The following is a 22,104-nucleotide window of genomic DNA, read 5'->3' as shown; positions in this document are numbered from 1 at the left end:
AAAACAAAAACAAATAATGATATTCTGGAAGAAAAAAGGAAAACGGAGGCAGATTTTTAAGATATTTAATTGTGTCATATAAATATTCAGTACAAAATATCACGGTTTTACAAAGCAGGTCGACGAGCGGCCGACGGTGTCGGGCCTCCTTTCACTACCACGACCTCTCGAAACTGTTTTCTACACCGACAAAAGACTCCACTGCTCGACCACATTGTCACCGACATAATACAGCGTAGTGGAGGCGAGCCCCGATGGCGAGGCCGGCCGTGTCTACACATCAACAACCACAGATCTATCGTATCTGGAGAGAAAGAGGACATCAGTGTCACCATCTAGTTTCCTCAGCTTTAAAACAACAAAACAAAAACCCCGACGTGGCGGTGCGGTACGTTACCGTGTCTTCTGTTATCTTAGCCGAGCATGGCGCCAATGCTCGGAGGCAATTATACTCTCCATAGGAAAACACAAGCACGTCTTCGTAATGGCGATATGCTGACAAACCCACGTGTGAAGACAGGAAATTCTGAAGACCGAAGAGGAAGAACAACAAAAAAAACGCTTTTGGTGAGTGCTGCTGTCAAGTTGATTTCCATTTGAGACCTCACGTCGTACCTCGAGGCTGAAAAGCCGTTTTCTTTAGAGTGAAGGGTTTTAAACCCATTAAATGTTTATCACAGCAACACCGCCGCAGTCTGAAATGGCCACTTACACAACGGGAAGCTGCAGCAACAAGCTAATAAACAAAACAAGGGGGCATAAAAAAACTAAAAAAAACAGAGCATGTATACAATAGTTGCACACAAATCATTTTCCAACCACTGTTCCATCAATTGGTTTGTTTAATGGAAAATAATGGCAATAATTCTTTTATTATTATTCACAGGTTGGCCTTTTGCTAAAGTACGGACGGGCGCTTTGTTTTTTTTTTTCCTCTCGATATCTCTCGGCTGTTTACTCGTAGTTCGGAGGTCTTCCAGTAATTTGACTGTGTTGCTTCTCTCAGGATCATTTTCATGACTTTTAATTTATTTTTTTATTTTCCAGAATTGAACCGTCGCTCGTCTCCCGCTGCAGGATTTGACCTTCTTCAAGCGCTACGTCCGGTTCATGTAACGAAGGGAACGTAGCGCCGCTCGGCTCGGCTCGGCTCGGCTCGGCGGGAAACACCGCCGCCCTTCGCTTTTTTTTTTGCCACGTTTCTTTTATAATCCTACAATTAATCTGCGGCCAAAATCTGGATTCATACAGGTGTAGATTTCAAATCCCAAAAGTAAGAAACACTCTTATTTATATTCATGTTTTTAATGTAAGTCACTTTAGTCAGACCTCAAAAATGAAGAAGATTGAAAAGCGTCGATTTGTTCCCTGTAATTCAAGGCGACTCTTGATTTCCCCGACTTTGATTCTTCGTCACATGAAGTTTAAAAGCTCCGCAGACGGGCCGATTCCCGTCAGACGTCTTTATAGATTTCAATCACTCGTTTTTGTTCCCGCATCGATTTCTACTTTTCCGGCTCCTTTCGTCGCCACAACAGATAAAAATGAAAACGTTTAGGGGGGAAGGGAAATCAAATTGCATAATGAATTTTAATGGTAACCATCCACGAGATGTTTCATTTAACTTGATGCCGTGTTTTCAAGCTCCGTGGCGTCATGGCAACGATCCTCCAACGTTTAAATGGGACATTTCTGAGCTGCAAAAAAAAGTCAGACCCCACCAGTATTTTTCCTCCAACTGAGCCTGACGCTTCTTGTATCGATGAATTTTTCAGCGTAGCGTAGAAAAAAAGGAGGAAAAACAAAGATCCTACGTACTTCATCTCTCAGCCACAGAAGAGCAGCTCTGACAACATGAAGCTCAGTAAGGAAATATTTGGTATTTCAGCTCTCCTCACAGCGGACGCTGATGAAAATCGGAAAACTGTAAAAATAACTGTGTGTTTTGTTGTAGCCGTAAAATCCCACAGACCTTCGCCGCAGCTGTGTGTGAGCTTTAAAGAACATTTCACCGCTTCTCAACAGCTGCCGCGGCGGAAAACCCCAAAAACTGATGTAGAACAATCCGGAAGGAGATTTATTTTTTATTTTCCCTGTGGCTCAAAAAGTCAAGACGGTGGATGAGTGGTTGATGTGAGGCAGCCGTCGCTGAGGTGAGGGTGGATGGGGTGGGGTGGATGGGGTGGGGTGGGGTGGGGGGTGTTAGAAATCCCTAGAAAAACAAAACAACTGTACAGCGTATTGTATCATATTACCGTACGTACACAAGCTAAGATAGAACTCACAATATGCAGCATGTTTTTGTCCCAGAAACACTGAAAAATACATACATAGGCATATCTGTTGGTTTACAAAACTGCTTGTCGAAACGTGTCCACCACAGGCAGCTTTGGAGAAACGAACCAAAAATAAAACCAAATAAAATATCGGTATAGATATATCTGGGCCTCATGGACACCCCGTATACACACACGCACGCACAGAAACAAAAAATACGTCTCTTTTTTTTTTTTTCTTTTGTTTTTTTTTAAAGTGTTCCCTCGCAAAAGAAAACGCAACTAACACTGACTGGACGCACAAAAGCCGACGTCTGGTCACCGGAGGGACGACTGAACGGTGATCGGAGGCGGCGGAGGAGCACCTGGACGACCGGCGCTCGTCCGTCTGTCCGTTCGACGCCTCCCTCGCTCACTCGCTCGCTCGCCACACACACACACACACACACACACACACACACACACACACACACAAACACAAACACACACACACACACACACAAACACACGCACGCCCTGCCGGACAGTTCTGCGACGTGCTTGTGTGTGTTTTGTGCGCTTTGTGTTTTCTCCGCTTGTCCGTGTGCCAGATCTCTCGTTAGGAATCCCTGTCGCTGTCGTCGCCCCCGTACATGTCCGCCAGTTTCTTAAAACGGGGCCCCCACTCGCTCAGGTAGTTGTAGTCCTGGTCGCCCTCGGTGGTCGCCGACTCCAGGGAGCTGAGGGACTCGGCGACGGAGCCGTTGCCCTCGTAGGCGTAGGTGGCCAGGGAGTCGTAAGGCGGCGCCGTCGGGTCGCTGTCGTTGTCCTGCAGCCGCTGGTTGATGAAGTCCCTCACGTCCCCGTTATTGTCCCGGGTCGGGGGCGGCGCCGGCCGGCGGACCGGAGGGTAGAAGCTCTCGGGCACGATGTCCCGCCGCTGCTTGCTCTCCTCGATGGCCTCCGGGTTGCGCAGCGTGCCGATATCGAAGGCCTGAGTGTCCTCCTCTCCGCCCCCTTCATCGTTGTAGCTGACGACGTTGTCTCTGACGTCCTCTTTGGAGATGATCAGAGGCTCCTTCTTCCTCTGTCTCCTCAGGGCAGCGAACAGCACCACGATCACTACGGCGACAACACAAACAGAGAACAAAATAAAGGAGCGTTTCGGTGACTTTTTTTTTTTTTTTTGCTGTTGTTTCTTCGCTCACTCTCCTCGTTCTGAAGGCCACCGACTGTCCGGGGGGAGTTGCTGATGTTGCATGAGTGTTCACTGATGTTCAGGGCCTTTGTCTGACTTTGTAGAACAAGCTCAGCTACTACAAGGATGCATTATGCATTTCCTCCCTCCTCAGGGCCGCTGCTGCTTCACGGCGTCGAGGAACACCGCGTGAGCTACGAACGCAGCACCGTTAGGAAGCTTCCTGATATTTGAGCGATGACACGAAACTGACCGAGACTCTTTAGTTTAAATCAAACCAGGAATCAGTGTGTAACTCTGACCTTTGACCTCTAGCAGAGGCAGATAGGCAACTTTTGTTTAAAGGCTGCAGAATTCAGATTAACATTTTACAGTGTAGAAAAAAGTCAAACTATAATAAGACTTGTTCTTGACATTTTGGACGACATACTATATAGCCTGAAGTTGTTTTTTTTTTTAATTTTTTTGACAAAACAAAACTCATACTATAGAATTACTTTTTGTTTTGTTTTGTTTCCATATTTTAGACGACGTACTGTAGCCTTATGTTTTGGGGTTTTTTTGGATGAAAAAAAAAAGTCATACTATAGTATCACGTTTTTTTTCATCCAAAATTTTTTTTAAAACTTAAGTACTTTAAAATTTTTTGGACGACATACTGTGGTATGACTTTTTCTTCATATTTTAGATGAACTATTACAGTATTTTTTTGGACGAAATAAAACATCATACTATAGTATGACTTTTTTGTGATTTTTTTCGACAAAGAAAAAGTCACTATAGTATGACGTTTGGGACGACATACTGTGCTATGACTTTTTCTTCATATTTTAGACGACATACATGTCTTCGGTGTTTTTTTGGTTTTTTTGGACGAAATAAAACATACTATAGTATGACTTTTGTGATTTTTTTTTCGACGAAGAAAAAGTCATACTATAATATGACATTTTGGACGACATACTGTGCTATGACTTTTCCTTCATATTTTAGATGAACTATTACAGTATTTTTGTTGGACGGAAAAAAATGTCATGCTATAGTATGACTTTTTGGTGATTTTTTTCAATGAAGATAAAGTCATACTATGGTATGTTTTTTTGGTTTATTTGGACGAAATAAAACATACTATAGTCTCAGGTGTTTTTATTTTATTTTTTTTGGACGAAATAAAACATCATACTATAGTATGACTTTTTGGCGATTTTTTTAAATGAAGATAAAGTCATACTATGGTATGACTTTTCCTTCATATTTTAGATGAACTATTACAGTATTTTTGTTGGACGGAAAAAAATGTCATACTATAGTATGACTTTTTGGTGATTTTTTTCAATGAAGATAAAGTATACTATGGTATGACTTTTTGATCATATTTTAGACAACATACTATAGTCTCAGGTGTTTTTATTTATTTTTTTGGACGAAATAAAACATCATACTATAGTATGACTTTTTGGTGATTTTTTTCAATGAAGATAAAGTCATACTATGGTATGACTTTTTCTTTATATTTTAGACAACATACATGTCTTCGGTGTTTTTTTGTTTTTTTTGGACGAAATAAAACATCATACTATAGTATGACTTCTGTGATTTTTTTCGACAAAGAAAAAGTCACTATAGTATGACGTTTGGGACGACATACTGTGCTATGACTTTTTCTTCATATTTTAGATGAACTATTACAGTATTTTTTTGGACGGAAAAAAACGTCATGCTATAGTATGACTTTTTGGTGATTTTTTTCAATGAAGATAAAGTCATACTATGGTATGTTTTTTTGGTTTATTTGGACGAAATAAAACATACTATAGTCTCAGGTGTTTTTATTTTTTTTTTTTTGGACGAAATAAAACATCATACTATAGTATGACTTTTTGGCGATTTTTTTAAATGAAGATAAAGTCATACTATGGTATGACTTTTTCTTTATATTTTAGACGACATACATGTCTTCGGTGTTTTTTTTTTCGGTTTTTTTGGACGAAATAAAACACTATAGTATGACTTTTGTGATTTTTTTTTCGACGAAGAAAAAGTCATACTATAATATGACATTTTGGATGACATACTGTGGTATGACTTTTTCTTCATATTTTAGACGACATACATGTCTTAGGTGTTTTTTTGTTTTTTTTGGACGAAATAAAACATACTATAGTCTCAGGTGTTTTTATTTATTTGTTTTGGACGAAATAAAACATCAGACTATAGTATGACTTTTTGGTGATTTTTTTCAATGAATATAAAGTCATACTGTGGTATGACTTTTTGATCATATTTTAGACAACATACTGTAGTCTCAGGTGTTTTTATTTATTTTTTTGGACGAAATAAAACATCATACTATAGTATGACTTTTTTGTGATTTTTTTCGACAAAGAAAAAGTCACTATAGTATGACGTTTGGGACGACATACTGTGCTATGACTTTTTCTTCATATTTTAGACGACATACATGTCTTCGGTGTTTTTTTGGTTTTTTTGGACGAAATAAAACATACTATAGTATGACTTTTGTGATTTTTTTTTCGACGAAGAAAAAGTCATACTATAATATGACATTTTGGACGACATACTGTGCTATGACTTTTCCTTCATATTTTAGATGAACTATTACAGTATTTTTGTTGGACGGAAAAAAATGTCATGCTATAGTATGACTTTTTGGTGATTTTTTTCAATGAAGATAAAGTCATACTATGGTATGTTTTTTTGGTTTATTTGGACGAAATAAAACATACTATAGTCTCAGGTGTTTTTATTTTATTTTTTTTGGACGAAATAAAACATCATACTATAGTATGACTTTTTGGCGATTTTTTTAAATGAAGATAAAGTCATACTATGGTATGACTTTTCCTTCATATTTTAGATGAACTATTACAGTATTTTTGTTGGACGGAAAAAAAATGTCATACTATAGTATGACTTTTTGGTGATTTTTTTCAATGAAGATAAAGTATACTATGGTATGACTTTTTGATCATATTTTAGACAACATACTATAGTCTCAGGTGTTTTTATTTATTTTTTTGGACGAAATAAAACATCATACTATAGTATGACTTTTTGGTGATTTTTTTCAATGAAGATAAAGTCATACTATGGTATGACTTTTTCTTTATATTTTAGACAACATACATGTCTTCGGTGTTTTTTTGTTTTTTTTGGACGAAATAAAACATCATACTATAGTATGACTTCTGTGATTTTTTTCGACAAAGAAAAAGTCACTATAGTATGACGTTTGGGACGACATACTGTGCTATGACTTTTTCTTCATATTTTAGATGAACTATTACAGTATTTTTTTGGACGGAAAAAAACGTCATGCTATAGTATGACTTTTTGGTGATTTTTTTCAATGAAGATAAAGTCATACTATGGTATGTTTTTTTGGTTTATTTGGACGAAATAAAACATACTATAGTCTCAGGTGTTTTTATTTTTTTTTTTTGGACGAAATAAAACATCATACTATAGTATGACTTTTTGGCGATTTTTTTAAATGAAGATAAAGTCATACTATGGTATGACTTTTTCTTTATATTTTAGACGACATACATGTCTTCGGTGTTTTTTTTTCGGTTTTTTTGGACGAAATAAAACACTATAGTATGACTTTTGTGATTTTTTTTTCGACGAAGAAAAAGTCATACTATAATATGACATTTTGGATGACATACTGTGGTATGACTTTTTCTTCATATTTTAGACGACATACATGTCTTAGGTGTTTTTTTGTTTTTTTTGGACGAAATAAAACATACTATAGTCTCAGGTGTTTTTATTTATTTGTTTTGGACGAAATAAAACATCAGACTATAGTATGACTTTTTGGTGATTTTTTTCAATGAATATAAAGTCATACTGTGGTATGACTTTTTGATCATATTTTAGACAACATACTGTAGTCTCAGGTGTTTTTATTTATTTTTTTGGACGAAATAAAACATCATACTATAGTATGACTTTTTGGTGATTTTTTCGACAAAGAAAAAGTCACTATAGTATGACGTTTGGGACGACATACTGTGCTATGACTTTTTCTTCATATTTTAGATGAACTATTACAGTATTTTTTTTGGACGGAAAAAAACGTCATACTATAGTATGACTTTTTGGTGATTTTTTTCAATGAAGATAAAGTCATACTATGGCATGACTTTTTCTTTATATTTTAGACAACATACATGTCTTCGGTGTTTTTTTGTTTTTTTTGGATGAAATAAAACATCATACTATAGTATGACTTCTGTGATTTTTTTTCGACGAAGAAAAAGTCATACTATAATATGACATTTTGGACGACATACTGTGGTATGACTTTTTCTTCATATTTTAGATGAAATATTACAGTATTTTTTTGGACGAAATAAAACATCATACTATAGTATGACTTTTTTGTGATTTTTTTCGACAAAGAAAAAGTCACTATAGTATGACGTTTGGGACGACATACTGTGCTATGACTTTTTCTTCATATTTTAGATGAACTATTACAGTATTTTTGTTGGACGGAAAAAAATGTCATACTATAGTATGACTTTTTGGTGATTTTTTTCAATGAAGATAAAGTATGCTATGGTATGACTTTTTCTTTATATTTTAGACGACATACATGTCTTCGGTGTTTTTTTGTTTTTTTTGGACGAAATAAAACACTATAGTATGACTTTTGTGATTTTTTTTTCGACGAAGAAAAAGTCATACTATAATATGACATTTTGGACGACATACTGTGGTATGACTTTTTCTTCATATTTTAGACGACATACATGTCTTAGGTGTTTTTTTGTATTTTTTGGACGAAATAAAACATACTATAGTCTCAGGTGTTTTCATTTATTTTTTTTTGGACGAAATAAAACGTCATACTATAGTATGACTTTTTGGTGATTTTTTTCAATGAAGATAAAGTCATACTGTGGTATGGCGGCACAGTGGTGCACTGGTTAGCATTGTCGCCTCACAGCAAAAAGGTTCCGGGTTCGAATCCGGTCCTGGGCCTTTCTGTGCGGAGTTTGCATGTTCTCCCTGTGCTTGTGTGGGTTCTCTCCAGGTTCTCCGGCTTCCTCCCATCATCCAAAAACATGCACCTCAGGTCAGGTTACCTGGCGCCACGCTAGTGGCAGCCTGCTGCAGCATCTCCCCCCTGAGAGCCCCCCTGCTGTAGTGAAGAAATTTCCCCTCGGGGATTAATAAAGTGTATAATATCAAAATGACTTTTTCTTCATATTTTAGACGACATACATGTCTTAGGTGTTTTTTTTTTGACGAAATAAAACATACTATAGTATGACTTTTTGGTGATTTTTTTCGACAAAGAAAAAGTCACTATAGTATGACGTTTGGGACGACATACTGTGCTATGACTTTTTCTTCATATTTTAGATGAACTATTACAGTATTTTTGTTGGACGGAAAAAAATGTCATACTATAGTATGACTTTTTGGTGATTTTTTTCAATGAAGATAAAGTCATACTATGGTATGTTTTTTTGGTTTATTTGGACGAAATAAAACATACTATAGTCTCAGGTGTTTTTATTTTTTTTTTTTTGGACGAAATAAAACATCATACTATAGTATGACTTTTTGGTGATTTTTTTTCAATGAAGATAAAGTCATACTATGGTATGACTTTTTGATCATATTTTAGACAACATACTATAGTCTCAGGTGTTTTTATTTATTTTTTTGGACGAAATAAAACATCATACTATAGTATGACTTTTTTGTGATTTTTTTCGACAAAGAAAAAGTCACTATAGTATGACGTTTGGGACGACATACTGTGCTATGACTTTTTCTTCATATTTTAGATGAACTATTACAGTATTTTTGTTGGACGGAAAAAAATGTCATACTATAGTATGACTTTTTGGTGATTTTTTTCAATGAAGATAAAGTATGCTATGGTATGACTTTTTCTTTATATTTTAGACGACATACATGTCTTCGGTGTTTTTTTGGTTTTTTTGGACGAAATAAAACACTATAGTATGGCTTTTGTGATTTTTTTTTCGACGAAGAAAAAGTCATACTATAATATGACATTTTGGACGACATACTGTGGTATGACTTTTTCTTCATATTTTAGATGAACTATTACAGTATTTTGTTGGACGAAATAAAACGTCATACTATAGTATGACTTCTGTGATTTTTTTTCGACGAAGAAAAAGTCATACTATAATATGACATTTTGGACGACATACTGTGGTATGACTTTTTCTTCATATTTTAGATGAAATATTACAGTATTTTTTTGGACGAAATAAAACATCATACTATTGTATGACTTTTTTGTGATTTTTTTCGAAAAAGAAAAAGTCACTATAGTATGACGTTTGGGACGACATACTGTGCTATGACTTTTTCTTCATATTTTAGATGAACTATTACAGTATTTTTGTTGGACGGAAAAAAATGTCATACTATAGTATGACTTTTTGGTGATTTTTTTCAATGAAGATAAAGTATGCTATGGTATGACTTTTTCTTTATATTTTAGACGACATACATGTCTTCGGTGTTTTTTTGGTTTTTTTGGACGAAATAAAACACTATAGTATGACTTTTGTGATTTTTTTTTCGACGAAGAAAAAGTCATACTATAATATGACATTTTGGACGACATACTGTGGTATGACTTTTTCTTCATATTTTAGATGAACTATTACAGTATTTTGTTGGACGAAATAAAACATCATACTATAGTATGACTTTTTGGTGATTTTTTTCGACAAAGAAAAAGTCACTATAGTATGACATTTTGGACGACATACTGTGCTATGACTTTTTCTTCATATTTTAGATGAACTATTACAGTATTTTTTTGGACGGAAAAAAACGTCATGCTATAGTATGACTTTTTGGTGATTTTTTTCAATGAAGATAAAGTCATACTATGGTATGTTTTTTTGGTTTATTTGGACGAAATAAAACATACTATAGTCTCAGGTGTTTTTATTTTATTTTTTTTGGACGAAATAAAACATCATACTATAGTATGACTTTTTGGCGATTTTTTTAAATGAAGATAAAGTCATACTATGGTATGACTTTTTCTTTATATTTTAGACGACATACATGTCTTCGGTGTTTTTTTTCGGTTTTTTTGGACGAAATAAAACACTATAGTATGACTTTTGTGATTTTTTTTTCGACGAAGAAAAAGTCATACTATAATATGACATTTTGGATGACATACTGTGGCATGACTTTTTCTTCATATTTTAGACGACATACATGTCTTAGGTGTTTTTTTGTTTTTTTTGGACGAAATAAAACATACTATAGTCTCAGGTGTTTTTATTTATTTGTTTTGGACGAAATAAAACATCAGACTATAGTATGACTTTTTGGTGATTTTTTTCAATGAATATAAAGTCATACTGTGGTATGACTTTTTGATCATATTTTAGACAACATACTGTAGTCTCAGGTGTTTTTATTTATTTTTTTGGTCGAAATAAAACATCATACTATTGTATGACTTTTTTGTGATTTTTTTCGAAAAAGAAAAAGTCACTATAGTATGACGTTTGGGACGACATACTGTGCTATGACTTTTTCTTCATATTTTAGATGAACTATTACAGTATTTTTGTTGGACGGAAAAAAATGTCATACTATAGTATGACTTTTTGGTGATTTTTTTCAATGAAGATAAAGTATGCTATGGTATGACTTTTTCTTTATATTTTAGACGACATACATGTCTTCGGTGTTTTTTTGGTTTTTTTGGACGAAATAAAACACTATAGTATGACTTTTGTGATTTTTTTTTCAACGAAGAAAAAGTCATACTATAATATGACATTTTGGACGACATACTGTGGTATGACTTTTTCTTCATATTTTAGATGAACTATTACAGTATTTTGTTGGACGAAATAAAACATCATACTATAGTATGACTTTTTGGTGATTTTTTTCGACAAAGAAAAAGTCACTATAGTATGACATTTGGGACGACATACTGTGCTATGACTTTTTCTTCATATTTTAGATGAACTATTACAGTATTTTTTTGGACGGAAAAAAAACGTCATGCTATAGTATGACTTTTTGGTGATTTTTTTCAATGAAGATAAAGTCATACTATGGTATGTTTTTTTGGTTTATTTGGACGAAATAAAACATACTATAGTCTCAGGTGTTTTTATTTTTTTTTTTTTGGACGAAATAAAACATCATACTATAGTATGACTTTTTGGCGATTTTTTTAAATGAAGATAAAGTCATACTATGGTATGACTTTTTCTTTATATTTTAGACGACATACATGTCTTCGGTGTTTTTTTTCGGTTTTTTTGGACGAAATAAAACACTATAGTATGACTTTTGTGATTTTTTTTTCGACGAAGAAAAAGTCATACTATAATATGACATTTTGGATGACATACTGTGGTATGACTTTTTCTTCATATTTTAGACGACATACATGTCTTAGGTGTTTTTTTGTTTTTTTTGGACGAAATAAAACATACTATAGTCTCAGGTGTTTTTATTTATTTGTTTTGGACGAAATAAAACATCAGACTATAGTATGACTTTTTGGTGATTTTTTTCAATGAATATAAAGTCATACTGTGGTATGACTTTTTGATCATATTTTAGACAACATACTGTAGTCTCAGGTGTTTTTATTTATTTTTTTGGACGAAATAAAACATCATACTATAGTATGACTTTTTGGTGATTTTTTCGACAAAGAAAAAGTCACTATAGTATGACGTTTGGGACGACATACTGTGCTATGACTTTTTCTTCATATTTTAGATGAACTATTACAGTATTTTTTTTGGACGGAAAAAAACGTCATACTATAGTATGACTTTTTGGTGATTTTTTTCAATGAAGATAAAGTCATACTATGGCATGACTTTTTCTTTATATTTTAGACAACATACATGTCTTCGGTGTTTTTTTGTTTTTTTTGGATGAAATAAAACATCATACTATAGTATGACTTCTGTGATTTTTTTTCGACGAAGAAAAAGTCATACTATAATATGACATTTTGGACGACATACTGTGGTATGACTTTTTCTTCATATTTTAGATGAAATATTACAGTATTTTTTTGGACGAAATAAAACATCATACTATAGTATGACTTTTTTGTGATTTTTTTCGACAAAGAAAAAGTCACTATAGTATGACGTTTGGGACGACATACTGTGCTATGACTTTTTCTTCATATTTTAGATGAACTATTACAGTATTTTTGTTGGACGGAAAAAAATGTCTTACTATAGTATGACTTTTTGGTGATTTTTTTCAATGAAGATAAAGTATGCTATGGTATGACTTTTTCTTTATATTTTAGACGACATACATGTCTTCGGTGTTTTTTTGTTTTTTTTGGACGAAATAAAACACTATAGTATGACTTTTGTGATTTTTTTTTCGACGAAGAAAAAGTCATACTATAATATGACATTTTGGACGACATACTGTGGTATGACTTTTTCTTCATATTTTAGACGACATACATGTCTTAGGTGTTTTTTTGTATTTTTTGGACGAAATAAAACATACTATAGTCTCAGGTGTTTTCATTTATTTTTTTTTGGACGAAATAAAACGTCATACTATAGTATGACTTTTTGGTGATTTTTTTCAATGAAGATAAAGTCATACTGTGGTATGGCGGCACAGTGGTGCACTGGTTAGCATTGTCGCCTCACAGCAAAAAGGTTCCGGGTTCGAATCCGGTCCTGGGCCTTTCTGTGTGGAGTTTGCATGTTCTCCCTGTGCTTGTGTGGGTTCTCTCCAGGTTCTCCGGCTTCCTCCCATCATCCAAAAACATGCACCTCAGGTCAGGTTACCTGGCGCCACGCTAGTGGCAGCCTGCTGCAGCATCTCCCCCCTGAGAGCCCCCCCTGCTGTAGTGAAGAAATTTCCCCTCGGGGATTAATAAAGTGTATAATATCAAAATGACTTTTTCTTCATATTTTAGACGACATACATGTCTTAGGTGTTTTTTTTTTGACGAAATAAAACATACTATAGTATGACTTTTTGGTGATTTTTTTCGACAAAGAAAAAGTCACTATAGTATGACGTTTGGGACGACATACTGTGCTATGACTTTTTCTTCATATTTTAGATGAACTATTACAGTATTTTTGTTGGACGGAAAAAAATGTCATACTATAGTATGACTTTTTGGTGATTTTTTTCAATGAAGATAAAGTCATACTATGGTATGTTTTTTTGGTTTATTTGGACGAAATAAAACATACTATAGTCTCAGGTGTTTTTATTTATTTTTTTTTGGACGAAATAAAACATCATACTATAGTATGACTTTTTGGTGATTTTTTTTCAATGAAGATAAAGTCATACTATGGTATGACTTTTTGATCATATTTTAGACAACATACTATAGTCTCAGGTGTTTTTATTTATTTTTTTGGACGAAATAAAACATCATACTATAGTATGACTTTTTTGTGATTTTTTTCGACAAAGAAAAAGTCACTATAGTATGACGTTTGGGACGACATACTGTGCTATGACTTTTTCTTCATATTTTAGATGAACTATTACAGTATTTTTGTTGGACGGAAAAAAATGTCATACTATAGTATGACTTTTTGGTGATTTTTTTCAATGAAGATAAAGTATGCTATGGTATGACTTTTTCTTTATATTTTAGACGACATACATGTCTTCGGTGTTTTTTTGGTTTTTTTGGACGAAATAAAACACTATAGTATGGCTTTTGTGATTTTTTTTTCGACGAAGAAAAAGTCATACTATAATATGACATTTTGGACGACATACTGTGGTATGACTTTTTCTTCATATTTTAGATGAACTATTACAGTATTTTGTTGGACGAAATAAAACGTCATACTATAGTATGACTTCTGTGATTTTTTTTCGACGAAGAAAAAGTCATACTATAATATGACATTTTGGACGACATACTGTGGTATGACTTTTTCTTCATATTTTAGATGAAATATTACAGTATTTTTTTGGACGAAATAAAACATCATACTATTGTATGACTTTTTTGTGATTTTTTTCGAAAAAGAAAAAGTCACTATAGTATGACGTTTGGGACGACATACTGTGCTATGACTTTTTCTTCATATTTTAGATGAACTATTACAGTATTTTTGTTGGACGGAAAAAAATGTCATACTATAGTATGACTTTTTGGTGATTTTTTTCAATGAAGATAAAGTATGCTATGGTATGACTTTTTCTTTATATTTTAGACAACATACATGTCTTCGGTGTTTTTTTGGTTTTTTTGGACGAAATAAAACACTATAGTATGACTTTTGTGATTTTTTTTTCGACGAAGAAAAAGTCATACTATAATATGACATTTTGGACGACATACTGTGGTATGACTTTTTCTTCATATTTTAGATGAACTATTACAGTATTTTGTTGGACGAAATAAAACATCATACTATAGTATGACTTTTTGGTGATTTTTTTCGACAAAGAAAAAGTCACTATAGTATGACATTTTGGACGACATACTGTGGTATGACTTTTTCTTCATATTTTAGATGAACTATTACAGTATTTTTTTGGACGGAAAAAAACGTCATGCTATAGTATGACTTTTTGGTGATTTTTTTCAATGAAGATAAAGTCATACTATGGTATGTTTTTTTGGTTTATTTGGACGAAATAAAACATACTATAGTCTCAGGTGTTTTTATTTTATTTTTTTTGGACGAAATAAAACATCATACTATAGTATGACTTTTTGGCGATTTTTTTAAATGAAGATAAAGTCATACTATGGTATGACTTTTTCTTTATATTTTAGACGACATACATGTCTTCGGTGTTTTTTTTCGGTTTTTTTGGACGAAATAAAACACTATAGTATGACTTTTGTGATTTTTTTTTCGACGAAGAAAAAGTCATACTATAATATGACATTTTGGATGACATACTGTGGCATGACTTTTTCTTCATATTTTAGACGACATACATGTCTTAGGTGTTTTTTTGTTTTTTTTGGACGAAATAAAACATACTATAGTCTCAGGTGTTTTTATTTATTTGTTTTGGACGAAATAAAACATCAGACTATAGTATGACTTTTTGGTGATTTTTTTCAATGAATATAAAGTCATACTGTGGTATGACTTTTTGATCATATTTTAGACAACATACTGTAGTCTCAGGTGTTTTTATTTATTTTTTTGGACGAAACAAAACATCATACTATAGTATGACTTTTTGGTGATTTTTTCGACAAAGAAAAAGTCACTATAGTATGACGTTTGGGACGACATACTGTGCTATGACTTTTTCTTCATATTTTAGATGAACTATTACAGTATTTTTTTTGGACGGAAAAAAACGTCATACTATAGTATGACTTTTTGGTGATTTTTTTCAATGAAGATAAAGTCATACTATGGCATGACTTTTTCTTTATATTTTAGACAACATACATGTCTTCGGTGTTTTTTTGTTTTTTTTGGATGAAATAAAACATCATACTATAGTATGACTTCTGTGATTTTTTTTCGACGAAGAAAAAGTCATACTATAATATGACATTTTGGACGACATACTGTGGTATGACTTTTTCTTCATATTTTAGATGAAATATTACAGTATTTTTTTGGACGAAATAAAACATCATACTATAGTATGACTTTTTTGTGATTTTTTTCGACAAAGAAAAAGTCACTATAGTATGACGTTTGGGACGACATACTGTGCTATGACTTTTTCTTCATATTTTAGATGAACTATTACAGTATTTTTGTTGGACGGAAAAAAATGTCTTACTATAGTATGACTTTTTGGTGATTTTTTTCAATGAAGATAAAGTATGCTATGGTATGACTTTTTCTTTATATTTTAGACGACATACATGTCTTCGGTGTTTTTTTGTTTTTTTTGGACGAAATAAAACACTATAGTATGACTTTTGTGATTTTTTTTTCGACGAAGAAAAAGTCATACTATAATATGACATTTTGGACGACATACTGTGGTATGACTTTTTCTTCATATTTTAGACGACATACATGTCTTAGGTGTTTTTTTGTATTTTTTGGACGAAATAAAACATACTATAGTCTCAGGTGTTTTCATTTATTTTTTTTTGGACGAAATAAAACGTCATACTATAGTATGACTTTTTGGTGATTTTTTTCAATGAAGATAAAGTCATACTGTGGTATGGCGGCACAGTGGTGCACTGGTTAGCATTGTCGCCTCACAGCAAAAAGGTTCCGGGTTCGAATCCGGTCCTGGGCCTTTCTGTGTGGAGTTTGCATGTTCTCCCTGTGCTTGTGTGGGTTCTCTCCAGGTTCTCCGGCTTCCTCCCATCATCCAAAAACATGCACCTCAGGTCAGGTTACCTGGCGCCACGCTAGTGGCAGCCTGCTGCAGCATCTCCCCCCTGAGAGCCCCCCCTGCTGTAGTGAAGAAATTTCCCCTCGGGGATTAATAAAGTGTATAATATCAAAATGACTTTTTCTTCATATTTTAGACGACATACATGTCTTAGGTGTTTTTTTTTTGACGAAATAAAACATACTATAGTATGACTTTTTGGTGATTTTTTTCGACAAAGAAAAAGTCACTATAGTATGACGTTTGGGACGACATACTGTGCTATGACTTTTTCTTCATATTTTAGATGAACTATTACAGTATTTTTGTTGGACGGAAAAAAATGTCATACTATAGTATGACTTTTTGGTGATTTTTTTCAATGAAGATAAAGTCATACTATGGTATGTTTTTTTGGTTTATTTGGACGAAATAAAACATACTATAGTCTCAGGTGTTTTTATTTATTTTTTTTTGGACGAAATAAAACATCATACTATAGTATGACTTTTTTGTGATTTTTTTCGACAAAGAAAAAGTCACTATAGTATGACGTTTTGGACGACATACTGTGGTATGACTTTTTCTTCATATTTTAGATGAACTATTACAGTATTTTGTTGGACGAAATAAAACGTCATACTATAGTATGACTTTTTGGTGATTTTTTTCAATGAAGATAAAGTCATACTATGGTATGACTTTTTGATCATATTTTAGACAACATACTGTAGTCTCAGGTGTTTTTATTTATTTTTTTGGACGAAATAAAACATCATACTATAGTATGACTTCTGTGATTTTTTTTCGACGAAGAAAAAGTCATACTATAATATGACATTTTGGACGACATACTGTGGTATGACTTTTTCTTCATATTTTAGATGAAATATTACAGTATTTTTTTGGACGAAATAAAACATCATACTATTGTATGACTTTTTTGTGATTTTTTTCTAAAAAGAAAAAGTCACTATAGTATGACGTTTGGGACGACATACTGTGCTATGACTTTTTCTTCATATTTTAGATGAACTATTACAGTATTTTTGTTGGACGGAAAAAAATGTCATACTATAGTATGACTTTTTGGTGATTTTTTTCAATGAAGATAAAGTATGCTATGGTATGACTTTTTCTTTATATTTTAGACGACATACATGTCTTCGGTGTTTTTTTGGTTTTTTTGGACGAAATAAAACACTATAGTATGACTTTTGTGATTTTTTTTTCGACGAAGAAAAAGTCATACTATAATATGACATTTTGGACGACATACTGTGGTATGACTTTTTCTTCATATTTTAGATGAACTATTACAGTATTTTGTTGGACGAAATAAAACGTCATACTATAGTATGACTTTTTGGTGATTTTTTTCGACAAAGAAAAAGTCACTATAGTATGACGTTTGGGACAACATACTGTGCTATGACTTTTTCTTCATATTTTAGATGAACTATTACAGTATTTTTTTGGACGGAAAAAAACGTCATGCTATAGTATGACTTTTTGGTGATTTTTTTCAATGAAGATAAAGTCATACTATGGTATGACTTTTTCTTTATATTTTAGACGACATACATGTCTTCGGTGTTTTTTTTCGGTTTTTTTGGACGAAATAAAACACTATAGTATGACCTTTGTGATTTTTTTTTCGACGAAGAAAAAGTCATACTATAATATGACATTTTGGATGACATACTGTGGTATGACTTTTTCTTCATATTTTAGACGACATACATGTCTTAGGTGTTTTTTTGTTTTTTTTGGACGAAATAAAACATACTATAGTCTCAGGTGTTTTTATTTATTTGTTTTGGACGAAATAAAACATCAGACTATAGTATGACTTTTTGGTGATTTTTTTCAATGAATATAAAGTCATACTGTGGTATGACTTTTTGATCATATTTTAGACAACATACTGTAGTCTCAGGTGTTTTTATTTATTTTTTTGGACGAAATAAAACATCATACTATAGTATGACTTTTTGGTGATTTTTTCGACAAAGAAAAAGTCACTATAGTATGACGTTTGGGACGACATACTGTGCTATGACTTTTTCTTCATATTTTAGATGAACTATTACAGTATTTTTTTTGGACGGAAAAAAACGTCATACTATAGTATGACTTTTTGGTGATTTTTTTCAATGAAGATAAAGTCATACTATGGCATGACTTTTTCTTTATATTTTAGACGACATACATGTCTTAGGTGGTTTTTTGGTTTTTTTGACGAAATAAAACATACTATAGTATGACTTTTTGGTGATTTTTTTCGACAAAGAAAAAGTCACTATAGTATGACGTTTGGGACGACATACTGTGCTATGACTTTTTCTTCATATTTTAGATGAACTATTACAGTATTTTTTTGGACGGAAAAAAACGTCATGCTATAGTATGACTTTTTGGTGATTTTTTTCAATGAAGATAAAGTCATACTATGGTATGTTTTTTTGGTTTATTTGGACGAAATAAAACATACTATAGTCTCAGGTGTTTTTATTTTTTTTTTTTTGGATGAAATAAAACATCATACTATAGTATGACTTCTGTGATTTTTTTTCAACGAAGAAAAAGTCATACTATAATATGACATTTTGGACGACATACTGTGGTATGACTTTTTCTTCATATTTTAGATGAAATATTACAGTATTTTTTTGGACGAAATAAAACATCATACTATAGTATGACTTTTTTGTGATTTTTTTCGACAAAGAAAAAGTCACTATAGTATGACGTTTGGGACGACATACTGTGCTATGACTTTTTCTTCATATTTTAGATGAACTATTACAGTATTTTTGTTGGACGGAAAAAAACGTCATACTATAGTATGACTTTTTGGTGATTTTTTTCAATGAAGATAAAGTATGCTATGGTATGACTTTTTCTTTATATTTTAGACGACATACATGTCTTCGGTGTTTTTTTGGTTTTTTTGGACGAAATAAAACACTATAGTATGACTTTTGTGATTTTTTTTTCGACGAAGAAAAAGTCATACTATAATATGACATTTTGGACGACATACTGTGGTATGACTTTTTCTTCATATTTTAGACGACATACATGTCTTAGGTGTTTTTATTTTTTTTTTTTGGACGAAATAAAACATCATACTATAGTATGACTTTTTGGTGATTTTTTTCAATGAAGATAAAGTCATACTGTGGTATGGCGGCACGGTGGTGCAGTGGTTAGCATTGTCGCCTCACAGCAAAAAGGTTCCGGGTTCGAATCCGGTCCTGGGCCTTTCTGTGCGGAGTTTGCATGTTCTCCCTGTGCTTGTGTGGGTTCTCTCCGGGTTCTCCGGCTTCCTCCCATCATCCAAAAACATGCACCTCAGGTCAGGTTACCTGGCGCCACGCTAGTGGCAGCCTACTGCAGCATCTCCCCCCTGAGAGCCCCCCTGCTGTAGTGAAGAAATTTCCCCTCGGGGATTAATAAAGTGTATAATATCAAAATGACTTTTTCTTCATATTTTAGACAACATACATGTCTTAGGTGTTTTTTTTTTGACGAAATAAAACATACTATAGTATGACTTTTTGGTGATTTTTTTCAATGAAGATAAAGTCATACTATGGCATGACTTTTTCTTCATATTTTAGACGACATACATGTCTTAGGTGGTTTTTTGGTTTTTTTGACGAAATAAAACATCATACTATAGTATGACTTTTTGGTGATTTTTTTTCGACAAAGAAAAAGTCACTATAGTATGACGTTTGGGACGACATACTGTGCTATGACTTTTTCTTCATATTTTAGATGAACTATTACAGTATTTTTTTGGACGGAAAAAAACGTCATGCTATAGTATGACTTTTTGGTGATTTTTTTCAATGAAGATAAAGTCATACTATGGTATGTTTTTTTGGTTTATTTGGACGAAATAAAACATACTATAGTCTCAGGTGTTTTTTTTTTTTTTTTTTTGGACGAAATAAAACATCATACTATAGTATGACTTTTTGGCGATTTTTTTAAATGAAGATAAAGTCATACTATGGTATGACTTTTTCTTTATATTTTAGACGACATACATGTCTTCGGTGTTTTTTTTGGACGAAATAAAACATACTATAGTATGACTTTTGTGATTTTTTTTTCGACGAAGAAAAAGTCATACTATAATATGACATTTTGGATGACATACTGTGGCATGACTTTTCCTTCATATTTTAGATGAACTATTACAGTATTTTTTTTGGACGAAATAAAACATCATACTATAGTATGACTTTTTGGTGATTTTTTTCAATGAAGATAAAGTCATACTGTGGTATGACTTTTTCTTTATATTTTAGACGACATACATGTCTTCGGTGTTTTTTTGGTTTTTTTGGACGAAATAAAACATCATACTATAGTATGACTTTTTGGTGATTTTTTTCAATGAAGATAAAGTATGCTATGGTATGACTTTTTGATCATATTTTAGACAACATACTGTAGTCTCAGGTGTTTTTATTTATTTTTTTGGACGAAATAAAACATCATACTATAGTATGACTTTTTGGTGATTTTTTTCAATGAAGATAAAGTATGCTATGGTATGACTTTTTCTTTATATTTTAGACAACATACATGTCTTCGGTGTTTTTTTGTTTTTTTTGGACGAAATAAAACATCATACTATAGTATGACTTCTGTGATTTTTTTTCGACGAAGAAAAAGTCATACTATAATATGACATTTTGGACGACATACTGTGGTATGACTTTTTCTTCATATTTTAGATGAAATATTACAGTATTTTTTTGGACGAAATAAAACATCATACTATAGTATGACTTTTTTGTGATTTTTTTCGACAAAGAAAAAGTCACTATAGTATGACGTTTGGGACGACATACTGTGCTATGACTTTTTCTTCATATTTTAGATGAACTATTACAGTATTTTTGTTGGACGGAAAAAAATGTCATACTATAGTATGACTTTTTGGTGATTTTTTTCAATGAAGATAAAGTATGCTATGGTATGACTTTTTCTTTATATTTTAGACGACATACATGTCTTCGGTGTTTTTTTGGTTTTTTTGGACGAAATAAAACACTATAGTATGACTTTTGTGATTTTTTTTTCGACGAAGAAAAAGTCATACTATAATATGACATTTTGGACGACATACTGTGGTATGACTTTTTCTTCATATTTTAGACGACATACATGTCTTAGGTGTTTTTATTTTTTTTTTTTGGACGAAATAAAACATCATACTATAGTATGACTTTTTGGTGATTTTTTTCAATGAAGATAAAGTCATACTGTGGTATG

At 32.6% G+C, this 22,104-nt stretch overlaps 1 protein-coding gene across 3 annotated transcripts in view; it reads right to left on the bottom strand.

The window, feature by feature from the left end:
• Positions 1-51: 51 nt before the first annotated feature.
• Positions 52-22,104, bottom strand: part of LOC138204228 (cadherin-10-like) — an 81,965-nt gene continuing 59,912 nt past the window's right edge. For all 3 annotated transcript variants that reach the window (XM_069159346.1, XM_069159347.1, XM_069159348.1), the window contains exon 12: positions 52-3,377. In XM_069159346.1, coding sequence (XP_069015447.1) covers positions 2,875-3,377 — 503 coding nt within the window. In that variant the 3' untranslated portion in view covers positions 52-2,874. The remainder of the gene's footprint in view (positions 3,378-22,104) is intronic.

The sequence above is a fragment of the Embiotoca jacksoni genome, unplaced genomic scaffold (genome assembly GCF_022577435.1).
Source record: "Embiotoca jacksoni isolate LCO1_2020_lvr unplaced genomic scaffold, fEmbJac1.0.p SCAF_25, whole genome shotgun sequence".
NCBI classification, from domain to species: domain Eukaryota; kingdom Metazoa; phylum Chordata; class Actinopteri; family Embiotocidae; genus Embiotoca; species Embiotoca jacksoni.
Note: the sequence above shows the minus strand (reverse complement) of the source record. Positions and strands in the feature narration are given on the sequence as shown.